This window comes from Oncorhynchus keta, chromosome 20 (genome assembly GCF_023373465.1).
Source record: "Oncorhynchus keta strain PuntledgeMale-10-30-2019 chromosome 20, Oket_V2, whole genome shotgun sequence".
Taxonomy (NCBI): domain Eukaryota; kingdom Metazoa; phylum Chordata; class Actinopteri; order Salmoniformes; family Salmonidae; genus Oncorhynchus; species Oncorhynchus keta.
In genome coordinates this window covers 36,054,189-36,078,010 of record NC_068440.1, presented here as the reverse complement: position 1 = coordinate 36,078,010, position 23,822 = coordinate 36,054,189, and the positions used below count along the sequence as shown (strand labels likewise).

Genomic DNA, 23,822 nt, shown 5'->3' with positions numbered 1-23,822 from the left:
TTCCCTATTCTGGTCAGAAGTAGTGGACTGTATAGGGAGTAGGGTGCCATTTGGGACGGAGCCCCTGAGACCACAACACGGAGGTTGTTTAATCCCCAGTCAGTCCCTCCCAGATCAGCAGCACACCAGAGCCCTGTGCCAACAGTAGTCTACTAGCTATTTCCTGTTCCACCCTCCTGGCTAAACACTGAACAGAGCTACCGCACTGTGGCATGGCCCACAGCGGAGATCACCATTCATCGTACAGTCACAGGCCCATGTCTTGGTGAGCAGTGAGACCCTGACAAATAGGGACACTCACTACATCACAAGCATACCTCAGAGTAAGTAGTGTATGAGGATTTTGGAAAGCCATTTTAGGGTGTTTTTGGGGTTTACTCACAATCCATTTTGGGGTTTACTCGTAATCCATTTAACTGTGTTTTGGTTTTTGTTGTGTGTTTGTTTAATGTTATAAAGTTGCTAAATACTAATCAGGCCCCACCCTCCCTCTCTCTCTCGCTCCCTCTCTCTCTCTCGCTCCCTCTCTCTGTCTCTCGCTCTCTCTCTCTCGCTCCCTCTCTCTCCCTCTCTCTCTCTCGCTCCCTTTCTCTGTCTCGCTCCCTCTATCTCTCTCTCACTCCCTCTCTCTGTCTCTCTCTCGCTCCCTCTCGCTCTCTCTCGCTCCCTCTCTCTGTCTCTCTCTCGCTCCCTCTCTCTGTCTCTCTCTCGCTCTCTCTCGCTCCCTCTCTCTGTCTCGCTCCCTCTCTCTCTCGCTCCCTCTCTCTGTCTCTCTCTCGCTCCCTCTCGCTCTCTCTCTCTCTCTCGCTCTCTCCCTCTCACCCCCTCTCTCTGGAAACACCTCCCTATTGACAGCCTCTCTCGGTCCCGGGTTTGGCTGGTCCTCTTTCTGGTTGTGGTGTACAGCTGGCCCTGATGTCGAGGAGAGAGGCAGCAGCACTTTTCTCTATGTGATTCTGTTTCCAGCTCTACAGCCTTGGATCTGCAGTTCGACAGTCTGATCGGACTCCTACTCCTCTACACCTCAGGGATCCTCAGGTTTCTCCTCCACTTTATTACAGTCTGTTGCGATATTTGCTTTACCCGTAGATCGATGGACAGCTGCTCCTTCTAGAATCATTGTTGTATCTTTATCAGGATTAAGGTGAGTGTGTGAGATTAGTTTTGCGTTCACTTGTCACTTCAGTTCCGTCTGTAGGTCCTACTGTTGATGTCCTCATGATGATGATGATGAGGCTTTATTTGTCTTGCCTTTTTACATTTGATGTTTTCTATGGAAAATATTGGTTTCCTAACCATTTCGGAAATAACTTTATTAGCTTACCTAATAAAGTGATCCTGTACACTGGAAGTAGCACGATGGCATGGAGGTTTATTAGTAGACTGTTCCTCATATTAATGTCTGTGCTTTATAATGACAGACTATAAAAACACTTTATAGGCTCAGTAGCAGGTATGGCAGAGAGCCAGAGAGCCATAGCGCCTCCACATCCTCTACACACTTAACACAGCAACCGGATGAGAGCCGTCCATCTCCCGGCATGACACACATGTATGTTGTTAAACAACACCAGCGCTTTTGGCGGTTTTTGTTGTCATTATATTTGTTGTATTATGACAACAGAATCACCTTGTCCCTCCAAGTTACTGTGTTGTAAGCTGCTATCTGTTTCAAGGCACCAATGATAAGAATAATACCTATAAATGCAATGGTTTAGAATTTCATTGTTTGAATCCAATTGGATTATCTAAGCAGGAAATGTGTCGGGTGGAAGGCAAGAGCGGTTTATGAGGTATATAAACAATCACAGCTGTTGACCCTGTGCAAGTTATTGGGAGGTGTTAAAGAACTGTGTGAGTGAAGAGACATGTGTCTTCTATTACCAGTTACCACTGATATGTTGCCTCCAGATATTTTGAGACTTTGAGAGAAACTTTTATCACGGTACTGTTTCTTGTTGGCTGTGACAAAGTTTTATGGTTGTTTGTGATAAAACTGTCTGGAGAATGTGCCTTGGTGGGAAGAAAAAGAGGGACAGGAAGGGGAATCCACAGGGAGTAGAATGTGTTTACAAGGGATTACATTTCAAGATGCCAACACAATGCCCACAAGTACAGAAATGTTTCTAAAATATGAAAAAACAAATGTAAAAAGGAAGCCATCGAACCTCCAAACGTGGACCTTTTTCAATCTGCCGGACTCATAGCAAAGAAACACTACCGTGGTCATTTGTAGGATTTGGGAAATGAAAACTGAGGCCATGCAAGGCCTAATTAAATGAAAACATTGTTTGTCTTTGAATGAACTGAATTCAAAACAACATTACTCACAGCACTTATGTCATTAAACCCTGGGAAAAAACAAGGATGGAGTTGGTGAGATATTTCAAAAGTCAAATCAGTTATCCAGCCTAAATTACTCAGTAGATTACTCAGTAGATTACTTACTCAGTAGATTACTCAGTAGATTACTTACTCAGTAGATTGCTCAGTAGATTATTTACTCAGTAGATTACTCAGTAGATTACTTACTCAGTAGATTACTTACTCAGTAGATTACTTACTCAGTAGATTACTTACTCAGTAGATTACTTACTCAGTATATTTCTCAGTAGATTACTCTTTAGATTACTCAATAGATTACTCAGTAGATTACTCAGTAGATTACTCAATAGATTACTCAGTAGATTACTCAGTAGTTTACTCAGTAGATTACTCAATAGATTACTCAGTAGATTACTCAATAGATTACTCAGTAGATTACTCAATAGATTACTCAATATATTACTCAGTAGATTACTCAGTAGATTACTCAGTAGATTACTCAGTAGATTACTCAATAGATTACTCAGTAGATTACTCAATAGATTACTCAGTAGATTACTCAGTAGATTACTCAGTAGATTACTCAGTAGATTACTCAATAGATTACTCAGTAGATTACTCAGTAGATTACTCAGTGCTCTGATAGGGTAAGGCAAGTATGGGTAACTGCATATGTGTCTGAAAGTGGGTTTTGCAAATCAAATGGGAGGATCAACACCAGTGAGTGTGTCAACCTAACAGCTAATTTGGCAGATCGGTTGCCACTCAAGGCTTTCCTTGTAGCATTTTAACTAAACCGGTTAGGCAGGTTAGGCTTATTAACGGCTTGTTAATTAACGGCTTGTTCAACATTGTAGCCGACAGTGCAGGCGACTGCCGACTGACTGATCTACAAATCACCTTGCATCATAAATAACTACTCATTATTATTTTGTAGGTCAGTCATCATTTACCCACAATGCATCATGAATTTGATACTCTCGAACACGGCCCATGACTCGGGCAAAGCAGCAAGACCCATCATCCCCCATGAGTCTGTGGGCCAACAAAGCAGCCACGCTGCCATGGCGACCACCATTTAATTGGCTAAATGTGCCTTTGAGAGTTAACAGGGTCAGGGTCTGCTGCCAAGAGTCGGTGGGATAAAGATCAGGGTGGAAACACGCAGGGTCCTGATGGGCATGATTTTAAACTGAGGAAAGAGGCAGAGAAAGAACAACATTCTGTCATTGCACTCACTGTTGTTGAATTGCATGCAATGGACTGATTGTTATGAGGGAGGAAGTCAGTCATCAGTTACAGTGGTGGAAAAAGTCCCCAATTGTCATACTTGAGTAAAAGTAAAGATACCTTTAATAGAAAATGACTGAAGTAAAAGTGAAAGTCGCCCAGTTAAAGACCTACTTCAGTGAAAGTCTAAAAGTATTTGGTTTTAAATATACTTAAGTATCAAAGTAAACGTAATTGCTAAAATATACTTAAGTATCAAAAACAAAAGGAAAAGTATAAACCATTTGACATTTCTTTTATTAAGCAAACCAGACGGCACAATCTTCTTCTTCTTATTTTCATTTACAGTCAGCCAGCGGGCACACTACAACACTCAGACATCATTTACAGTCAGCCAGGGACACACTACAACACTCAGACATCATTTACAGTCAGCCAGGGGCACACTACAACACTCAGACATCATTTACAGTCAGCCAGGGACACACTACAACACTCAGACATCATTTACAGTCAGCCAGCGGGCACACTACAACACTCAGACATCATTTACAGTCAGCCAGGGACACACTACAACACTCAGACATAATTTACAGTCAGCCAGGGGCACACTACAACACTCAGACATCATTTACAGTCAGCCAGCGGGCGCACTACAACACTCAGACATCATTTACAGTCAGCCAGGGGCACACTACAACACTCAGACATCATTTACAGTCAGCCAGGGGCACACTACAACACTCAGACATCATTTACAGTCAGCCAGCGGGCGCACTACAACACTCAGACATCATTTACAGTCAGCCAGCGGGCACACTACAACACTCAGACATCATTTACAGTCTGCCAGCGGGCACACTACAACACTCAGACATCATTTACAGTCAGCCAGCGGGCACACTACAACACTCAGACATCATTTACAGTCAGCCAGCGGGCGCACTACAACACTCAGACATCATTTACAGTCAGCCAGCGGGCACACTACAACACTCAGACATCATTTACAGTCAGCCAGCGGGCACACTACAACACTCAGACATCATTTACAGTCAGCCAGGGACACACTACAACACTCAGACATCATTTACAGTCAGCCAGGGGCACACTACAACACTCAGACATCATTTACAGTCAGCCAGGGACACACTACAACACTCAGACATCATTTACAGTCAGCCAGCAGGCGCACTACAACACTCAGACATCATTTACAGTCAGCCAGGGGCACACTACAACAGACATCATTTACAGTCAGCCAGGGACACACTACAACACTCAGACATCATTTACAGTCAGCCAGGGGCACACTACAACACTCAGACATCATTTACAGTCAGCCAGGGGCACACTACAACACTCAGACATCATTTACAGTCAGCCAGGGGCACACTACAACACTCAGACATCATTTACAGTCAGCCAGGGGCACACTACAACACTCAGACATCATTTACAGTCAGCCAGGGGCACACTACAACACTCAGACATCATTTACAGTCAGCCAGGGGCACACTACAACACTCAGACATCATTTACAGTCAGCCAGGGGCACACTACAACACTCAGACATCATTTACAGTCAGCCAGGGACACACTACAACACTCAGACATCATTTACAGTCAGCCAGGGGCACACTACAACACTCAGACATCATTTACAGTCAGCCAGGGACACACTACAACACTCAGACATCATTTACAGTCAGCCAGGGGCACACTACAACACTCAGACATCATTTACAGTCAGCCAGGGACACACTACAACACTCAGACATCATTTACAGTCAGCCAGGGGCACACTACAACACTCAGACATCATTTACAGTCAGCCAGGGACACACTACAACACTCAGACATCATTTACAGTCAGCCAGGGACACACTACAACACTCAGACATCATTTACAGTCAGCCAGGGGCACACTCCAACACTCAGACATCATTTACAGTCAGCCAGGGACACACTCCAACACTCAGACATCATTTACAAACAAAGCATTTGTGTTTAGTGAGTCCTCCAGATCAGAGAAAGTAGGGATGACCAGGGATGTTCTCTTGATAAGTGTGTGAATTGGACCATTTTCCTGTCTTGTTAAGCATTTCAATTGTAACACGTGAAATGTATGGAGTAAAAATAACATTATTTATTTTCGGAATGTGGTGAAGTAAAAGTATAAGTTATCAAAAATATAAATAACAAAAGTAAAAAAAACGACTTAAGTAGTACTTTATAGTATTTTTACTTAAGTAGTACTTTGTAGTATTTTTACTTAAGTAGATTTGTGATTGATTTACGATTGAAACCATGGGATTTCATCAGCGCTTGGGATTTCATTCTATTCCTCCCCAGGTCCCGAGGTTCACCCTCAATCTCTGTCTGAAGCCTATGTTTGTTTTGTCTTTAAGATCTCTCCTCCCTCTCTCTTCGGCTCTCCTCTCTGGAGTACGACATCTCTCCGTTTTTCCCAGAGGAAACGCCACACGGTTCGACTTAGCATTCATGTGTGTTTCTGTGGGAAAAGTGAAACCCCCGCTCTGAACACACAAGAAAGGGTCAGCCAGGTCACTGCTACAGAAATACCATAAATACAAACATATTGACAGATAACTGGACACAGAACTCGGTTAGGAAAGCAAGCTGACTGACTATTGTGTCCTCAGTGGGGCATATGGTGTCCTCAGTGGGGCATATGGTGTCCTTAGTGGGGCATATAGTGTCCTTAGTGGGGTCCTTAGTGGGGCATATGGTGTCCTTAGTGGGGCATATGGTGTCCTTAGTGGGGCATATAGTGTCCTTAGTGGGGCATATGGTGTCCTTAGTGGGGCATATGGTGTCCTTAGTGGGGCATATGGTGTCCTTAGTGGGGCATATGGTGTCCTTAGTGGGGCATATAGTGTCCTCAGTGGGGACTATGGTGTCCTCAGTGGGGAATATGGTGTCCTCAGTGGGGACTATGGTGTCCTCAGTGGGGACTATGGTGTCCTCAGTGGTTACTATGATGTCCTCAGTGGGGACTATGGTGTCCTCAGTAGGGACTATGGTGTCCTCAGTAGGGACTATAGTGTCCTCAGTAGGGACTATGGTGTCCTCAGTAGGGACTATGGTGTCCTCAGTGGGGACTATGGTGTCCTCAGTAGGGACTATGGTGTTCTCAGTAGGGACTATGGTGTCCTCAGTGGGGACTATGGTGTCCTCAGTGGGGACTATGGTGTCCTCAGTAGGGACTATGGTGTCCTCAGTGGGGACTATGGTGTCCTCAGTGGGGACTATGATGTCCTCAGTGGGGACTATGGTGTCCTCAGTAGGGACTATGGTGTCCTCAGTAGGGACTATGGTGTCCTCAGTAGGGACTATGGTGTCCTCAGTGGGGACTATGGTGTCCTCAGTAGGGACTATGGTGTCCTCAGTAGGGACTATGGTGTCCTCAGTGGGGACTATGGTGTCCTCAGTAGGGACTATGGTGTCCTCAGTGGGGACTATGGTGTCCTCAGTAGGGACTATGGTGTCCTCAGTAGGGACTATGGTGTCCTCAGTGGGGACTATGGTGTCCTCAGTGGGGACTATGGTGTCCTCAGTAGGGACTATGGTGTCCTCAGTGGGGACTATGGTGTCCTCAGTGGTTACTATGATGTCCTCAGTGGGGACTATGGTGTCCTCAGTAGGGACTATGGTGTCCTCAGTAGGGACTATGGTGTCCTCAGTAGGGACTATGGTGTCCTCAGTGGGGACTATGGTGTCCTCAGTAGGGACTATGGTGTCCTCAGTAGGGACTATGGTGTCCTCAGTGGGGACTATGGTGTCCTCAGTAGGGACTATGGTGTCCTCAGTGGGGACTATGGTGTCCTCAGTAGGGACTATGGTGTCCTCAGTAGGGACTATGGTGTCCTCAGTGGGGACTATGGTGTCCTCAGTGGGGACTATGGTGTCCTCAGTGGGGACTATGGTGTCCTCAGTAGGGACTATGGTGTCCTCAGTGGGGACTATGGTGTCCTCAGTAGGGACTATGGTGTCCTCAGTAGGGACTATGGTGTCCTCAGTAGGGACTATGGTGTCCTCAGTGGGGACTATGGTGTCCTCAGTAGGGACTATGGTGTCCTCAGTAGGGACTATGGTGTCCTCAGTGGGGACTATGGTGTCCTCAGTGGGGACTATGGTGTCCTCAGTAGGGACTATGGTGTCCTCAGTGGGGACTATGGTGTCCTCAGTAGGGACTATGGTGTCCTCAGTGGGGACTATGGTGTCCTCAGTAGGGACTATGGTGTCCTCAGTGGGGACTATGGTGTCCTCAGTAGGGACTATGGTGTCCTCAGTGGGGACTATGGTGTCCTCAGTAGGGACTATGGTGTCCTTACTGGGTACTATGGTGTGGGGCGGCAGGGTAGCCTAGTGGTTAGAGCGTTGGACTAGTAACCGAAAGGTTGCAAGTTCGAATCCCCGAGCTGACAAGGTACAAATCTGTCGTTCTGCCCCTGAACAGGCAGTTAACCCACTGTTCCTAGGCCGTCATTGAAAATAAGAATTTGTTCTTAACTGACTTGCCTAGTAAAATAAAGGTAAAATAAAATAAAATACTATCCCAGATAAAAGTAAAATAAAGGTAAAATAAAATAAAAAACTATCCCAGATAACACACATACGTCAGCCCGATGTCTACATGATACATCAGGCCGATGTAGTATGGAGAGCGTTTGCAAATTGGCAACAAGTCGCTGAGACGTCGGCATTAGATCGCATTCACCCTTCAGCCGCTGTTTGGACGATGCACGTTAAAGCTGCATGCTGCCTAGTCGCTCTAATACAGACATTAAAAAATACCTTTATTTGAGGTCGGAGCCAACAGCAAATGTTTCACTACATGGTTTGAATTACCCTTACCAAATGAGTGTAAACATCGAATTTGAATGGAAAATGTAAGAAAGATTATTAGATAAATTATACTGGCAATGCTTTACTAGAATATAAGTGATTTTGTTTATGGGTAAAATGAAGAGAGAAGATTGAAGCTAATGTCAAGTTTAGGAGGCTGTTAAAAGAACTCCAGCACAGAGAACAGAGAAACAAGAAACAGATAAACATAAACATCAAATCAAATCAAATCAAATCTAATTTTATTTGTCACATACACATGGTTAGCAGATGTTAAATGCAGTGTAGCGAAATGCTTGTGCTTCTAGTTCCGGCAATGCAGTGATAACCAACAAGTAATCTAACTAACAATTCCAAAACTACTGTCTTATACACAGTGTAAGGGGATAAGGAACATGTACATAAGGATATATGAATGAGTGATGGTACAGAGCAGCATACAGTAGATGGTATCGAGTACAGTATATACATATGAGATGAGTGTGTAGACAAAGTAAACAAAGTGGCATAGTTAAATATAATAATAATAATATAATAATATATGCCATTTAGCAGACGCTTTTATCCAAAGCGACTTACAGTCATGTGTGCATACATTCTACGTATGGGTGGTCCCGGGATCGAACCCACTACCCTGGCGTTACAAGCGCCATGCTCTACCAACTGAGCTACAGAAGGACCAAAGTGGCTAGTGATACATGTGTTACATAAGGATGCAGTCGATGATGTAGAGTACAGTATATACATATGCATATGAGATGAATAATGTAGGGTAAGTAACATTATCTAAGGTAGCATTGTTTAAAGTGGCTAATATATTTACATAATTCCCATCAATTCCCATTATTAAAATGGCTGGAGTTGGGTCAGTGTCAATGACAGTGTGTTGGCAGCAGCCACTCACTGTTAGTGGTGGCTGTTTAACAGTCTGATGGCCTTGAGATAGAAGCTGTTTTTCAGTCTCTCGGTCCCAGCTTTGATGCACCTGTACTGACCTTGCCTTCTGGATGATAGCGGGGTGAACAGGCAGTGGTTCGGTGGTTGATGTCCTTGATGATCTTTATGGCCTTCCTGTAACAACGGGTGGTGTAGGTGTCCTGGAGGGCAGGTAGTTTGCCCCCGGTGATGCGTTGTGCAGTCCTCACTACCCTCTGGAGAGCCTTACGGTTGAGGGCGGAGCAGTTGCCGTACCAGGCGGTGATACAGCCCGCCAGGATGCTCTCGATTGTGCATCTGTAGAAGTTTGTGAGTGCTTTTGGTGACAAGCCGAATTTCTTCAGCCTCCTGAGGTTGAATAGGCGCTGCTGCGCCTTCTTCACGACGCTGTCAGTGTGAGTGGACCAATTCAGTTTGTCTGTGATGTGTATGCCGAGGAACTTAAACTAGCTACCCTCTCCACTACTGTTCCATCGATGTGGATAGGGGGTGTTCCCTCTGCTGTTTCCTGAAGTCCACAATCATCTCCTTAGTTTTGTTGACGTTGAGTGTGAGGTTATTTTCCTGACACCACACTCCGAGGGCCCTCACCTCCTCCCTGTATCTCGTCGTTGTTGGTAATCAAGCCTACCACTGTTGTGTCGTCCGCAAACTTGATGATTGAGTTGGAGCGTGCGTGGCCACGCAGTCGTGGGTGAACAGGGAGTACAGGAGAGGGCTCAGAACGCACCCTTGTGGGGCCCCGTGTTGAGGATCAGCGGGGAGGAGATGTTGTTTACCCTCACCACCTGGGGGCGGCCCGTCAAAGTCCAGTACCCAGTTGCACAGGGCGGGTCGAGACCCAGGGTCTCGAGCTTGATGACGAGCTTGGAGGGTACTATGGTGTTGAATGCCGAGCTGTAGTCGATGAACAGCATTCTCACATAGGTATTCCTCTTGTCCAGGTGGGTTAGGGCAGTGTGCAGTGTGGTTGAGATTGCATCGTCTGTGGACCTATTTGGGCGGTAAGCAAACTAGGGTGTCAGGTAGGGTGGAGGTGATATGGTCCTTGACTAGTCTCTCAAAGCACTTCATGATGACGGAAGTGAGTGCTACGGGGCGGTAGTCGTTTAGCTCAGTTACCATCACATTTAGCAGAAAGATTGCTTACGCAGAGGATGTGCAGTTAGTTTGATAAAAACAAAGGTTTTATTACAGGCTCAGAGCAGTGAATATGTGATGAATATGGTGAAAATAATGATTGGGACAAGTACTGTAATCAGAAAATGTGTTTTTATTCATTTATTTAAGCCTATAGGTTTTAGACATATTTTCTGATAAAAGTATTGCCAACCATGTTTGACTGTCCATAGGTAGGCTATGCCTAAAAGATGTGAAACGTGCCCCCCCGCGCAGGTGAGGAATTATAATGCATCGATAGAAGGCAGCTAATTCAAGCATTGTGACACTCGCCCCAATTTCAATGTCTACACGATCTACGGCTGACTCTGTGATGCTGATGCTGACTGTGATGCTGACTCTGTGATGCTGACTCTGTGATGCTGACTCTGTGATGCTGACTCTGTGATGCTGATGCTGATGCTGACTCTGTGATGCTGATTCTGACTCTGTGATGCTGACTCTGTGATGCTGACTCTGTGATGCTGATGCTGATGCTGACTCTGTGATGCTGATTCTGACTCTGCGATGCCGACTTCGGCAAGATATATGTGTGTTGTCTGGGTATTGTGTCCTCAGTGGGGCCGGAGTGAAGAAACTTACCAGGAACACAATGTCCCCATCACAATGACCCTTGACACTTCATTGGCCCGTAGTGGTGATTGCTGGGTGGGGATGGGGAATGCGTGGAGGCATTCTGTTACATTATCATTCCTAAGCCTTCTGAGACTCAGTGGAAGAGAGAATGAACTCAGAACAGTGAGACGCAGAGCTGGCCGTCAGAAAATGACACAGTTCCTCCCATTGGAGATGACGCCAAGTGTCATAGTAGAAGATAAAATGGTGATTACTTCCTGTCTGTGGGGGGCAGTTCTAACACGTTAATTATTTTTGAACCACAGGACCTCGTATTGGAGACAGGCTGGTGAATGGTTGTCAACAAACAAGGAGAGAGGTCAGAATGGAACCAATTAGGAAAGACATGGAGCTGCTAAGTAACAGCATGGCTACCTATGCTCACATCAAAGGTAAGACCCCCTTGTTATTTCTGCTTATAGTTCTACGATAGAGACCCTTTGTTCATTCTTTTTTTTTTTTAATATAATATTGTCTTTAAAAAATAAAAAATAAATAATTCTGATGCTTTGAGAGTAGCTTCAACAGCCACAAGCCGTTGTAGGGACTTATGTGTACTGTCTGCTTTGGCGTGACACCCCTGTACTGTGAAAGTATCTGCATGCTCACCCTCTCAAATATCGCTTCCTGCACTTCTATTACTGCTAAAGGAAAGTGGCTTGTACAGTCAGAACAGACAGGGGCCTCGTACTCATTGTGAAGAGATTTGACAGAAACTGATACCCATCCAGGCATTCTCAAAGCAAGGACAATTCCCATGCTGTTGTTGTATTTAGTTAAAATGAGAATACGAATGGCCCTATTGAACCCCTGTCAATGTAGGTGATAGCCTCTAAACCTGCCTGATCTCACAAGCTCACAGTCAGTGTGGATTTACGAGGCTTTTGTAGGTGAGTGATCTAACAATCTGTTTTCCCATCCAGCTAACCCAGAGAGCTTTGCTCTGTACTTCATGATGGGTGTGTGTTTTGGCCTGCTCCTGGCCCTGTGCCTCCTGGTCACCGGCATCACCTGTAGGACCCGCCGTACCAATAAGCCTCCCCCGTCCCCAGAGAGGAGACAACTGAAGGAGTCCAGTGAAGAAGAGGAGGATGAGGAGAGTGTGGATGTGGAAGAAGGGGAGGAGGCAGAGATCCCTAAAGTGACGGTTGCTCCCATGAGCGACCGCAACAGCCAATTGAACGGTACTTTGAGGAGCGTGAATGTGTTTGCGTCGGCGGAGGAGCTGGAGAGGGCGAGACGACTGGAGGACAGGGAACGCATCGTCAGGGAGATCTGGAGGAACGGACAGCCAGATATACTGACCACTGGAACAGGGACCATCGGACGGATACACTACCACTAATGGACTAAAGTGACTTAAGGACCTGAAACACATGGTCTGAACCCTGAACTAATTAGGGTTGATCTACTCCAGACAGACATTGTAGCTGACTGTATTAGGCTGGCACAGATTCACCTTCATCTTTTCATTCAATGATTATTTTTTTATGCAAACTCATTTCATTATCATTCATGTACTGGCCTATGACAAAAGTGTGTTGCACAATACAACGTACGCTTTAACATGTAATTATTCAATGAGTATTGAAGTAAATAGAATGACATAACCACTGCTCCCAATCGACACACATAATAAGTAACATGAAAAATACCCCACAATGTTTTACAATGCAGACAGCTTGAAGAACCAACCACCAACATTGCTGCCTCTTTGTGTATAATGTCAACATTTGCTTATGGACTCTTCTATGGTTGTAACGCTGCTCCCACACAGAGTCAGTTCCAAGCTCCAACCCTCCAGGCTAATCTTAGCCGGCTGGAAGTCTTCCCACGGAATCCTCCCAGCCTTTAACCCAGCGTTTAGCCACCACCTTTGACCCCATCACTTCCTGTGTTACAGCAGCAGCAACAATCCCCTCAAGGGAAGATTGTTGAGGACTTATGAAAAGACCACATAAATCAAATCAAATAAAAATGTATTTATAAAGCCCTTCGTACATCAGCTGATATCTCAAAGTGCTGTACAGAAACCCAGTCTAAAACCCCAAACAGCAAGCAATGCAGGTGTAGAAGCACAGTGGCTAAGAAAAACTCCCTAGAAAGGCCAAAACCTAGGAAGAAACCTAGAGAGGAACCAGGCTATGTGGGGTGGCCAGTCCTCTTCTGGCTGTGTCGGGTGGAGATTATAACAGAACATGGCCAAGATGTTCAAATGTTCATAAATGACCAGCATGGTCGAATAATAATAAGGCAGAACAGTTGAAACTGGAGCAGCAGCACGGCCGGGTGGACTGGGGACAGCAAGGAGTTATGTCAGGTAGTCCTGGTGCATGGTCCTAGGGCTCAGGTCCTCCGAGAGAGAGAAAGAAAGAGAGGAGAGAATTAGAGAATGCACACTGAGATTCACACAGGACACCGAATAGGACAGGAGAAGTACTCCAGATATAACAAACTGACCCTAGCCCCCCGACACATAAACTACTGCAGCATAAATACTGGAAGCTGAGACAGGAGGGGTCAGGAGACACTGTGGCCCCATCCGAGAACACCCCCGGACAGGGCCAAACAGGAAGGATATATATATATACATATACCTGTTCTGTATTCCAAATGGAACACCATTCCTCACCTCTATCACAGGAGGTTGGTGGCACCATAATTTGAGAGGACAAGGGCTCGTGGTGATGGCTGGAGTGGAATCGGTGGAATGGGATCAAACACATGGTTCCTATGTGTTTGATACTATTCCATGAGTCATTATGAGATGTCCTCCCCTCACCAGCCTCCACTGACTACTATATATGGATTAAAGCACCATTTGGGACTCATCCCTTTAATAGCGCTTCAGTGACTCTAGTCTTTGACTTGAGAGGTTATGTAACTTCTGTCTGCACAAAGTTGCATATTGAGCATGTGATCATTGCCAAATGCTTTATTTGAAATTGGCCCCGATAAAGAACATTTCAGTCCACTGCTAAATTCCTAGTCCTAAGCAGACTTTTCTTTGGCCTTTGGTTAGGAATGATGCAAAAATATCCTGTTGAGTCCAAAGAACTTCAGATACTACAGCTTTGAATGTGTACAACTTAAAGGGTTAGTTCAGCATTTTGGCAATGAAGCCCTTTAATATCCCCCTTCCGCCTTTTTGTCCTTCCCCAGAGTCAGATGAATTTGTCGATACCATGTTTATGTCTCTGCATACAGTGTGAAGTTGCTAACCAGTGTTAGTGCAATGACTGGAAGTCTATGTAAGTCAGTATAACAGATTGTGAAATAAACAAATTGCTTATTGGATTTATTTTTTTTCGTGCGCAGTTCAATCACAGATAAAAACAGTAGAATATTTAGGGGGGAGGGGTGGATGGATGGATGGATGGATGGGTGTAGAAAGCAAATAAAATCTAGCAACCCAAAGGTTGTGTGTTCGAATCTCAACACGGACAACTTCAATTTTAACTACTTACTACTTTTTAGCTAACCCTTTAACTACTTATAGTTAGCATGTTACCTAACCTTAACCCCTAGCCTAGCTAACATTAGCCACAACAAATTGGAATTAATTTAATATATACTGTGTTAAGGAAATTGTGGAAATACCCACAAAATGCAGTGTGGAAATAATTTAATACACAATCATCCGGTGTGCCTGTCACGAATTTCAAATAGGTAATTTTACAATAAGTACTAAGTGTGTTGGAACAGAGAACGCTGTTAGCATTAGCTTGTGAAACTGCCACCAACTTCCTTTACACTGGACACAGACATAAAAATGGTAACCACAAGTTCATCTGATAAAGGGCTTAAATACCCAAATCCCAAACTTTAATACTAGATCTAATGACTTTTCATCAGGGGTTTGATATCACAGGTCAAGCTTAAGAATGTGGAAAACTAACAAAACTTTAAATGAGAAGTACTGAAGGGAAACGCAATAATTGACAAAACAATTCAAGCGAACCGGAGAACGTATTTATTGAACATTTAAGAGTAGTTCAAAGCTCTGAAGTAACAGAAAATATGTTAGCGTCAGTTTCAAATGTAGCATAAAAAAACAAAAATTTAAATCACAGTCCTACAGTACAGGACAGTCTGGACAGGCCAAACAAAGCAGCCCAGTACCTCACTAAACCCTACTCACCTGTTTAAACACCACCAACAATTAGACTTTGACAGTACTTGCCACATATAGGGAAATGTTCTCTACATCTTATGACATAAACCTCAACAGTCCAAGTTTACCTTTCGATAAAGAACATTACTGAAGGACTCCGACAAGCCCATAAACTGATCCATTTTCAAAAATGTTATTAAAACATACAGTATCCTATATAAACACTTATCTCCGAAGATAAATGCCTCAATAACAATATTGACTATTTTTTTAACTTACTTTTTAATTTACTCGGAAACAAACTATTTTTTGTCACAGTCCTTTCATTTTACACAGTGAAAACCCTTGCTTTAAAAACAGAAAAACATCCAGTATCAACAGGAGGGGGGCACCACATACAAAACCTCAACCCCCCAAAAAGTAGGAGAGCAGAAGTATTGGCGGTAATGAAAATGCTTAGGATATGATGAAGAATTCTCAAATGGGACAATCTGAGAAACTCTAATGTGGAGTTCTCAGTACCCACAGTAGGTTGGTCCCATGGGGTGGAGAGTTCTCAGTACCCACAGTAGGTTGGTCCCATGGGGTGGAGAGTTAAGAGTCCAAATGGTTATGCAAATACCCTCAGAAACTTATCATTGCCCAAAACACCTGTTTAGCTAAAGGCTTGCGTTAGCTAGTACAGCAGAACATTTGCACAAAATTAGAGCAATGCACATATATCACCATGTATGAATATAAACTTTAAGGCACAAATGCATGTCATTTCAATGTCTTAACAGGGAAAATAATTTGTCCTTGACGTTTTAAATCAATGTAGCTGCAATACCATCACCATTGCAGACCCAGAAAACAACTGAAAACCAGTCAGCTGTTCACAAAACAAATAAGCAAATACAGACAGATAAACAAAGACAAATTACTGGTAGTAATTAAACACTCAGAAAGAGAAACAAATTACTGGAAGTAATTAAAATAAAAAAGTATTGCTCTTAACTCAAGTTCAATTCAACATCTCTTTCACAACTTACTGAAAGTGGCACTGCCTCAACAATACAAAGACCAGTGTATCATGTACATTCTGATGGGACTGTGTGCAGGCTCCTATAGCCTACACAGAGATGATCAGATGACCTCTCACAAATGGACAGAAAGCTCTGGTGGTAGAAGATGGGTGAGGAGGAACAAGAGGATGAGGAGGAGCAAGAGGGTGAGGAGCAAGAGGTTGGAGGAGGAGCAAGAGGATGGAGGAGGAGCAAGAGGATGAGGAGGAGCAAGAGGATGAGGAGGAGCAAGAGGATGAGGAGGAGCAAGAGGATGGAGGAGGAGCAAGAGGATGGAGGAGGAGCAAGAGGATGGAGGAGGAGCAAGAGGATGGAGGAGGAGCAAGAGGATGGAGGAGGAGCAAGAGGATGGAGGAGGAGCAAGAGGATGAGGAGGAGCAAGAGGATGAGGAGGAGCAAGAGGATGGAGGAGGAGCAAGAGGATGGAGGAGGAGCAAGAGGATGGAGGAGGAGCAAGAGGATGGAGGAGGAGCAAGAGGATGAGCAAGAGGATGAGGAGGAGCAAGAGGATGAGGAGGAGGAGCAAGAGGATGGAGGAGGAGCAAGAGGATGGAGGAGGAGCAAGAGGATGGAGGAGGAGCAAGAGGATGAGGAGGAGTAAGAGGATGAGGAGGAGTAAGAGGATGAGGAGGAGGAGGAGTAACAGGGCCTAGTCCTCTACTACAGTTTGGAGGAAGCTGAGGGGTCTACGGCGGCCTGGTTGTCGTCTTTCTGGTCCAACTCTTTGTGGTGCTCCTCCTCCTTGTTCCCGCCCCCTTCCTCACCAGTCTGGAACATGTCATGAGACCACTTGTTGGGGCTTCTGCCCCCCTTGCGGTAGATGAAGCGACCCCTGCTGTGGGGAAAGACCCCTCGGCCACAGCTCTCCAGCCATGTCTTCTCGTCCTCACGGTCATCATGCTGTAAGGTGGATGGGCCAGAGAGAGGTCAGTGAAAACAACCACTGCACCAGCATCAGTAGAGGAACATGTTTTAACGTATTCATGTTCTATTAAATGTCCCTGAGTGCTAAGAAGATCAACGATCACAATACTGAAACACAATTAAGACCAGGTTTCCATATTCAAATCAAGAGCATCACTGGTCACATGTAGTGTACTATAAAAAGAGGGAAAGGGTGCCATTTCAAACAAAGAAATAACATGTGCTAAAACAGGAAGTGGTGAAACTCACAAAGTAGTATTTCCTGCTCTTGGGGGTGTACTCTGGGTCCCAGTCCTCATCTGGGGGGCGCTCCGGGGGGGCGGCGTTCATATTAGGAGGGGGGTTGCCATTGCTGCTTGTGTTACCTTGGTAATTGCCCCTATTCCAGCCCCTTCCTCCTCCTCTTACTCTGGGAAGCTGAAACCACCAGAACAAACTTGGTCAGACTATGGGCAACTTCACTCTACAGCCCCAGACACCAATCTTGGGTCAGTTTTGCTGTGGGAGAGAGAAAAAGACAACTATAGGGGGGAAAGAAAGAGGGAGAAAGAGCAGGGGAGAGAAAGCGGGAGGGGGAGAGAGGGAGGGAACGAGAGAGAACACTAGGGGCTCTCAGTTGGCTGTGGAGAAAAGAGGAATCAGGCCTATTGTCAGAGTGTTGTGTTTTTGAATGTCACTGATGTATATTACAAGACAATCAATCACATCATTCCAATTGTGCAGTTAGGCTATGTGTAACAGTAGAATACACCACACTGAGAGCAGAACTTACAAATCCTCCACGTCCTCGGCCCCTATCCATGGGGCCCTCATAGTCACGGGGGGGACCCCTATCCATGTGGCCCTCATAGTCACGGGGGGGACACCTATCCATGGGGCCCTCATAGTCACGGGACCCGAAGCGAGGCTTACTGTAGCCCTGGTCCATATGCTCCATTTCCTCCCCCATCATGTGGTCTTTACCTCTGAACCCTTCTCTGAAGGGAGAGGGAGAGGAGGAGGAAGAGGAGGAGGAGGATGGAGAGCGATTACGATTCTTCTTGTTTTTTCTGAGAGTGAAGGGTAAAGAGCAAATCTGAATTAGTCTCCATTTTGACTGCCTCTATAGTTGGGAGTGCAAAACAGGAAATCATGGATAAGGGTGAAAATGTGTCACATATAGCTTGTATCACTACATTTTAATCAAATATACAATTTAAAAGGATGAAAACATTATCTTCAGGCAGATGTCTGACGTAAGACAATGGGAAGAGACTATAGGGAGGTGATTTTACATTAAGATATAATAAGCCTACTTTGATTTCTTGTGGCGTTTGGAAGATTTCTCTGAGGACCTCTCTTGGCTGGGTCCTTGGGAGCCCTTGCCCCTGTCCCGTTGCTCCTTCCCAGAAAACCTTTTACGGCGCTCTATATCCAGACGCAGGTCCATTGGGTCCGTTTTCGCTGTTCTACCCCGATCCTGTGTAGATATAGAAGTGTTGTCTATGTTATTGATCGCTTTCGCTTCGGACAACACAACTTCTAATTTACCATCCTACCACTTAATAACTTTATCAATGGACAAAATATAATGAAGTAATGATGTCTTTTCACATTCAAAAGTAAAAAAAAAAAAAAAAGACAGAACTTGTTAAACAGTTTTAGTTTTGGACCCCATCTGATGATGACACAAAATGCAGCCCTCCTGACATATAAGGCCAACTTGATGTTAACAGCTTTTCTTTCAAATAACTATAATGTTTAATATCAAAGTATTTTGTATGTACTCAAGTATAATGTGTGTTAATGGAAACTAAGTTAATCTTCTAAGGCTTCTATTAAACTGAGTAACTTGGCCAAGTAACAGACACACATTTACAGACATCTACACACCTCATAGTTAAACAGCAGTTTTTAAGATAAGATTTTCAAAAACACAATCATTTGTATTGAACTTGAATACATTTTGCTTGTTTGTTTTGAGAAAAATACTTACAACGGCATTGCTTAGGGTCCCTTGAGATGCTTGGACACAGCATCTTAAGTCACTTCCTGTTAGCCTTTGCTTGGGTGGGTACGTATGTACGTACATAACAGCTCAATAACCATATGATCTCTTAGGCTCGGGGGGCTGGCTTGGCATTACAATACACAACTGGGCTCTTTTGATTTAGACTCTTATCTCCTTTAAAAGAAAAGCACAAAGCTGAACACTGCTGCTTTGTTTGGATCGTCTCAAATCCCCTGTTTTACTTCAAATGCCAAAAGAGGCCGTTCACCTTGTAGCTGCAGTCCTCCAGCTCCTCAAGCAGGTGAGAGTGTCTGGTAAAAGCACTGGGGGAGACATCGATTCTCCTGGGAGGGGGGGGGGGACACAAAACAAAAGGACAGTTGGATACAGCTACACTAAACGTGTGTACTGGTCACACAACGGTCTCAAAAGAATATTCAATATTTCTCAAAACTATTTTGGAGTAACAGCGACACACACACCTTTATAAATCCACATGGAATGTTTGATTTGTGTTAAATAAATCTCATAATGTCAGTCAAAAGGCAGACTTACAGGTAACTGCCAAAATAAGAAAACGCCAACAAAGTGTCTTAATATGGAATTGGGTCAAACCAGAATTGCTTTTTACTGCTGACCTACAAAGCATTACATGGGTTTGCTCCTACCCATCTTTCCGATATGGTTCTGCCGTACATACCTACACGTACGCTACGGTCACAAGACGCAGGCCTCCTAATTGTTCTGAGAACTTCTAAGCAAACAGCTGGATGGAGGCAGGACTTTCTCCTATAGAGCGCCATTTTTATGGAATGGTCTGCCTACCCATGTGAGAGATGCAGACTCGATCACAACATTTAAGTCTTTATTGAAAACTCATCTCTTCAGTAGGTCCTATGATTGAGTGTAGTCTGGCCCAGGAGTGTTAAGGTGAACGGAAAGGCTCTGGAGCAACGAACCACCATTGCTGTCTCTGCCTGGCCGGTTCCCTTCTCTCCACTGGGATTCTCTGCCTCTAACCCGATTACAGAGGCTGAGTCACTGGCTTACTGGTGCTCTTCCATGCCGTCCCTAGGAGGGGTGCGCCACTTGAGTGGGTTGAGTCACTGATGTGATCTTCCTGTCTGGGTTGGCACCCCCCCTTGGGTTGTGCCATGGTGGAGATCTTTGTGGGCAATACTCGGCCGTCTCAGGATGGTAAGTTGGTGGTTGAAGATATCCCTCTCGTGGTGTGGGGGCTGTTCTTTGTCAAAGTGGGTGGAGTTATATCCTGCCTGTTTGGCCTTGTCCTGGGGTATCATTGGATGGGGCCAGTGTCTCCTGACCCCTCCTGTCTCAGCTTCCAGTATGTATGCTGCAGTAGCTTGTGTCGGGGGGCTAGGGTCAGTTTGTTATATCTGGAGTACTTCTCCTGTCTTATCTGGTGTCCTGTGTAAATTTAAGCATGCTCTCTAATTCTCTCGGAGGACCTGAGCCCTAGGACCATGCCTCAGGACTAACTGGCATGACGACTCCTCGCTGTCCCCAGTCTACCTGGCCGTGCTGCTGCTCCAGTTTCAAACTGTTCTGCCTGCGGCTATGGAACCCTGACCTGTCCCAGACCTGTTGTTTTCAACTCTCTAGAGACAGCAAGAGCAGTAGAGATACTCTCAAAGATCGGCTATGAAAAGCCAACTGACATTTACTCCTGAGGTGCTGACTTGTTGCACCCTTGACCACTACTGTGATTATTATTATTTGACCATGCTGGTTATTTATGAACATTTGAACATCTTGGCCATATTCTGTTATAATCTCCACCCGGCACAGCCAGAAGAGGACTGGCCACCCCTCATAGCCTGGTTCCCCTCTAGGTTTCTTCCTTTCTAGGGAGTTTTCCTAGCCACTGTGCTTCTACACCTGCATTGTTTGGGGTTTTAGGCTTTGTTTCTGTACACCACTTTAAGATATCAGCTGATGTAAGAAGGGCTATATAAATAAATTTGATATTGGAGGGATGATACATGAGAAATTGCATCATTTGGCGTTTTGTTGATGGTGGTGGAAAACGATGTCTCAGGCGCTGCACCAGAACGTCCCGTAAGTGTTTAATTGGGTTGAACTCTGATGACTGAGACGACCATGTCATATTGTTCAAATCGTTTTCATGCAAAACATTCAGGTGACCACTCGTGCCCTGCGGCTGGGTGCATTGTCATCCTATGAAGGCATAGCCATTTTTATTCATGACCCTAAGCATGATGGGACGTTAATTGTTTAATTAACTCAGGAACCAGAGCTGTGTGGAATCACCTGCTTTCAATATACTTTGTATCCCTCATTTCCTCAAGGGTTTCCTTTATTTTGGCAGTTATCTGTATTTTCTACAATGTTGGTTGAGAATGACTTACCTGTGGATTTCTGGACTCTTCCTTTGTTTAATCAATTCCATCTCAGCTGCTTTTCTTTGGTACATGGCAAATCGCTCACTTAAAGTCATGCCTGAAGAGTGGAAATGTTGTGCTGGAGGACAGATACAATGTTTATATTTGGACACCACTAACGCAGACAATACTTACATACAGTGGCCTTCAGAAAGTATTCATACTCCTCGACTCATTCCACATTTTGTTGTGTCGCAGCCTGAATTCAAAATGAAGTTAAATTGATCTAGACACAATACCCCATTAATGACAAAGTGAAAACATGTTGACATTTTTTCAAATCGATTGAAAATCAAAACACATGCATCGAATTGACATAATTTACATACATTGACATAAGTATTCACACCCCCTTTGCTATGACACTCAGGTGCATGCAATTTCCTTCGATCGTCGCTACAACTTGATTGAAGTACACCTGTGGCCATTTTAATTGTTTGGACGCGATTTAGAAAGAAACATCTATTTAGTCCCACTGTTGACAGTGCATGTCAGAGCCAAAACTATACCATGAAGTCCAAGGAACTGTCTGTAGACTATAACACAATGTCTACAGTGAATGTTTCCAAGAGCACAGTGGTCCTCCATCATAGGGGAAACTGAAACAATACGGAAACTACCCAGACTCTGCCTTGAGCTGGCCGTCCGACCTAACTGAGCAACTGGGAGGTGACCTTGGTCAGGGAGGTGAGATGGGAGAAGCTGCCAGAAGGACAACAATCTGGGATTTATGGGAGAGTAGCCTGATGGAAGACACTCCTGAGAAAAAGGCATGTGAAAGACTCAAGAGCATAAAGGCAAAAGATCCTTAACGTAAAGCTTCTATGTCTGGAGAAAACCAGGCACAGCTCATCACCCGTCTAACACCATTCCTAAAAATGAAGCATGGTGGTGGCAGCATCATGCTATGGAGGTGCTTTAGAGAGGCAGGGACTGGGAGACTGCTAAGGATAGAGGGAACAATGAATGGAGCCAAATACAGACGAATCCTTGATGAGAACCTGCTTCAGAGAGCAAACATTAGATTGGGGAGCGAATATGTACGTTCCATCCACACATGGACCTCAAGCATACAGCCAAAGCAATGCTGGAATGGCTTCACAACAAGAATGTGAAAGTCCGAGTGGCCCAGCCAAAGCACAGACTTGAATCCCATTGGAAATCTGTGGAAATACTTGGTTGTTCACCGCCTCTCCCCAGCTACCTTAACAGAGCATGAGAAAATCCAGGAAGAAAATCCCCAAATATAGATGAACAACGCTGATAGACATACTCAAAGCTGTAATCGCTGCCAAAAGGTGCTTCTACAAAGTAATGACTCATGGGTGTGAATGCTTATGCAAATTAGACATTTCTGTATTGAATTTTTTATAATTTCCTAAAAACATCTACACTTTGCCATTATGGGGTTATAGTGTATAGATGAGTGAGATTTAAACATGTATATTTAATCCATTTTGAATTCAGGCTGTAACAGTATGTGGTATTAATCAAGGGGCTTGAATACCAATCTGAAGGCACAGACAACCTTTCTTAGTCCGTGGACGTCTCCAACTCAGACAATTGTTTAAATTCAAAAGGACTTAAAGAATGTCGCACACTGAGTGTGCTGAAACATTGGTTAGGTGTATCCATTAAACTGTTGAGAGCACAGCGTGACTTCCCTTCATTTGTATGCAGTTTACCATCCTTCGTTAGTCAGCACCTCTACAAACATTGGAGGTGCGTCAGCTCATCTTTTTTATACCTGAAAATGTTCTCACAATGCCGGAATTACGTCAAACCCTACAAAAGGACTAGTGAGTCAACACTCCATGGAACTACTGAGCATTCCGAATCCAAGCCCCACGGCTGTGTCCTCCTCAGTATCCGAAGCCACAGACAACGTCATGGTAACCAATAAATACCCTGCGCGAGTCACAAATGGAACACTGAGTCACAAATGGAACACTATGCCCCATTATAGTGCACTATAAAAGGGAATAATGTGCCATTTGGGATGCAGCCCCTGTTTTAATAATCAACCCATAGATCTGCTATCACTGACTTCATTCACCGAGTGGTTACTGTTTAGGTGTTGTTGTGGGTCAGAGTAGGGCTGTGGCAGTCATAACATTTTGTCAGCCGGTGACTGTCAAGTATATAACTGC

General features: G+C 44.6%; 2 protein-coding genes across 7 annotated transcripts in view; one reads left to right on the top strand and one right to left on the bottom strand.

The window, feature by feature from the left end:
• The first annotated feature begins 200 nt into the window (after positions 1–200).
• Positions 201–14,454, top strand: LOC118370416 (protein eva-1 homolog B-like). 3 transcript variants are annotated; one of them, XM_035755413.2, is made up of 4 exons: positions 201–323; positions 856–1,144; positions 11,424–11,549; positions 12,081–14,454. In XM_035755413.2, exons 3-4 carry the CDS (start codon positions 11,483–11,485, stop codon positions 12,500–12,502), a joined length of 489 nt encoding a protein of 162 aa, XP_035611306.1. In that variant the 5' UTR covers positions 201–323; positions 856–1,144; positions 11,424–11,482; the 3' UTR covers positions 12,503–14,454. The 3 variants fall into 3 exon arrangements, with proteins under 3 accessions (XP_035611306.1, XP_035611307.1, XP_035611305.1); XM_035755414.2 differs by lacking the exon at positions 201–323 and having other exon boundaries at positions 675–1,038; XM_035755412.2 differs by lacking the exon at positions 201–323 and having other exon boundaries at positions 675–1,144.
• Positions 14,455–15,115: 661 nt separating this feature from the next.
• Positions 15,116–23,822, bottom strand: part of LOC118370415 (thyroid hormone receptor-associated protein 3-like) — a 30,157-nt gene continuing 21,450 nt past the window's right edge. For 3 of the 4 annotated variants that reach the window (XM_052472763.1, XM_052472765.1, XM_052472764.1), the window contains exons 6-11: positions 21,640–21,751; positions 19,518–19,593; positions 18,555–18,718; positions 18,032–18,308; positions 17,509–17,676; positions 15,116–17,235 (exon numbers count right to left, since the gene is read on the bottom strand). In XM_052472763.1, the coding sequence (XP_052328723.1) occupies positions 16,996–17,235; positions 17,509–17,676; positions 18,032–18,308; positions 18,555–18,718; positions 19,518–19,593; positions 21,640–21,751 (1,037 nt within the window). In that variant the 3' untranslated portion in view covers positions 15,116–16,995. The other variant, XM_052472766.1, reaches the window with a different exon arrangement.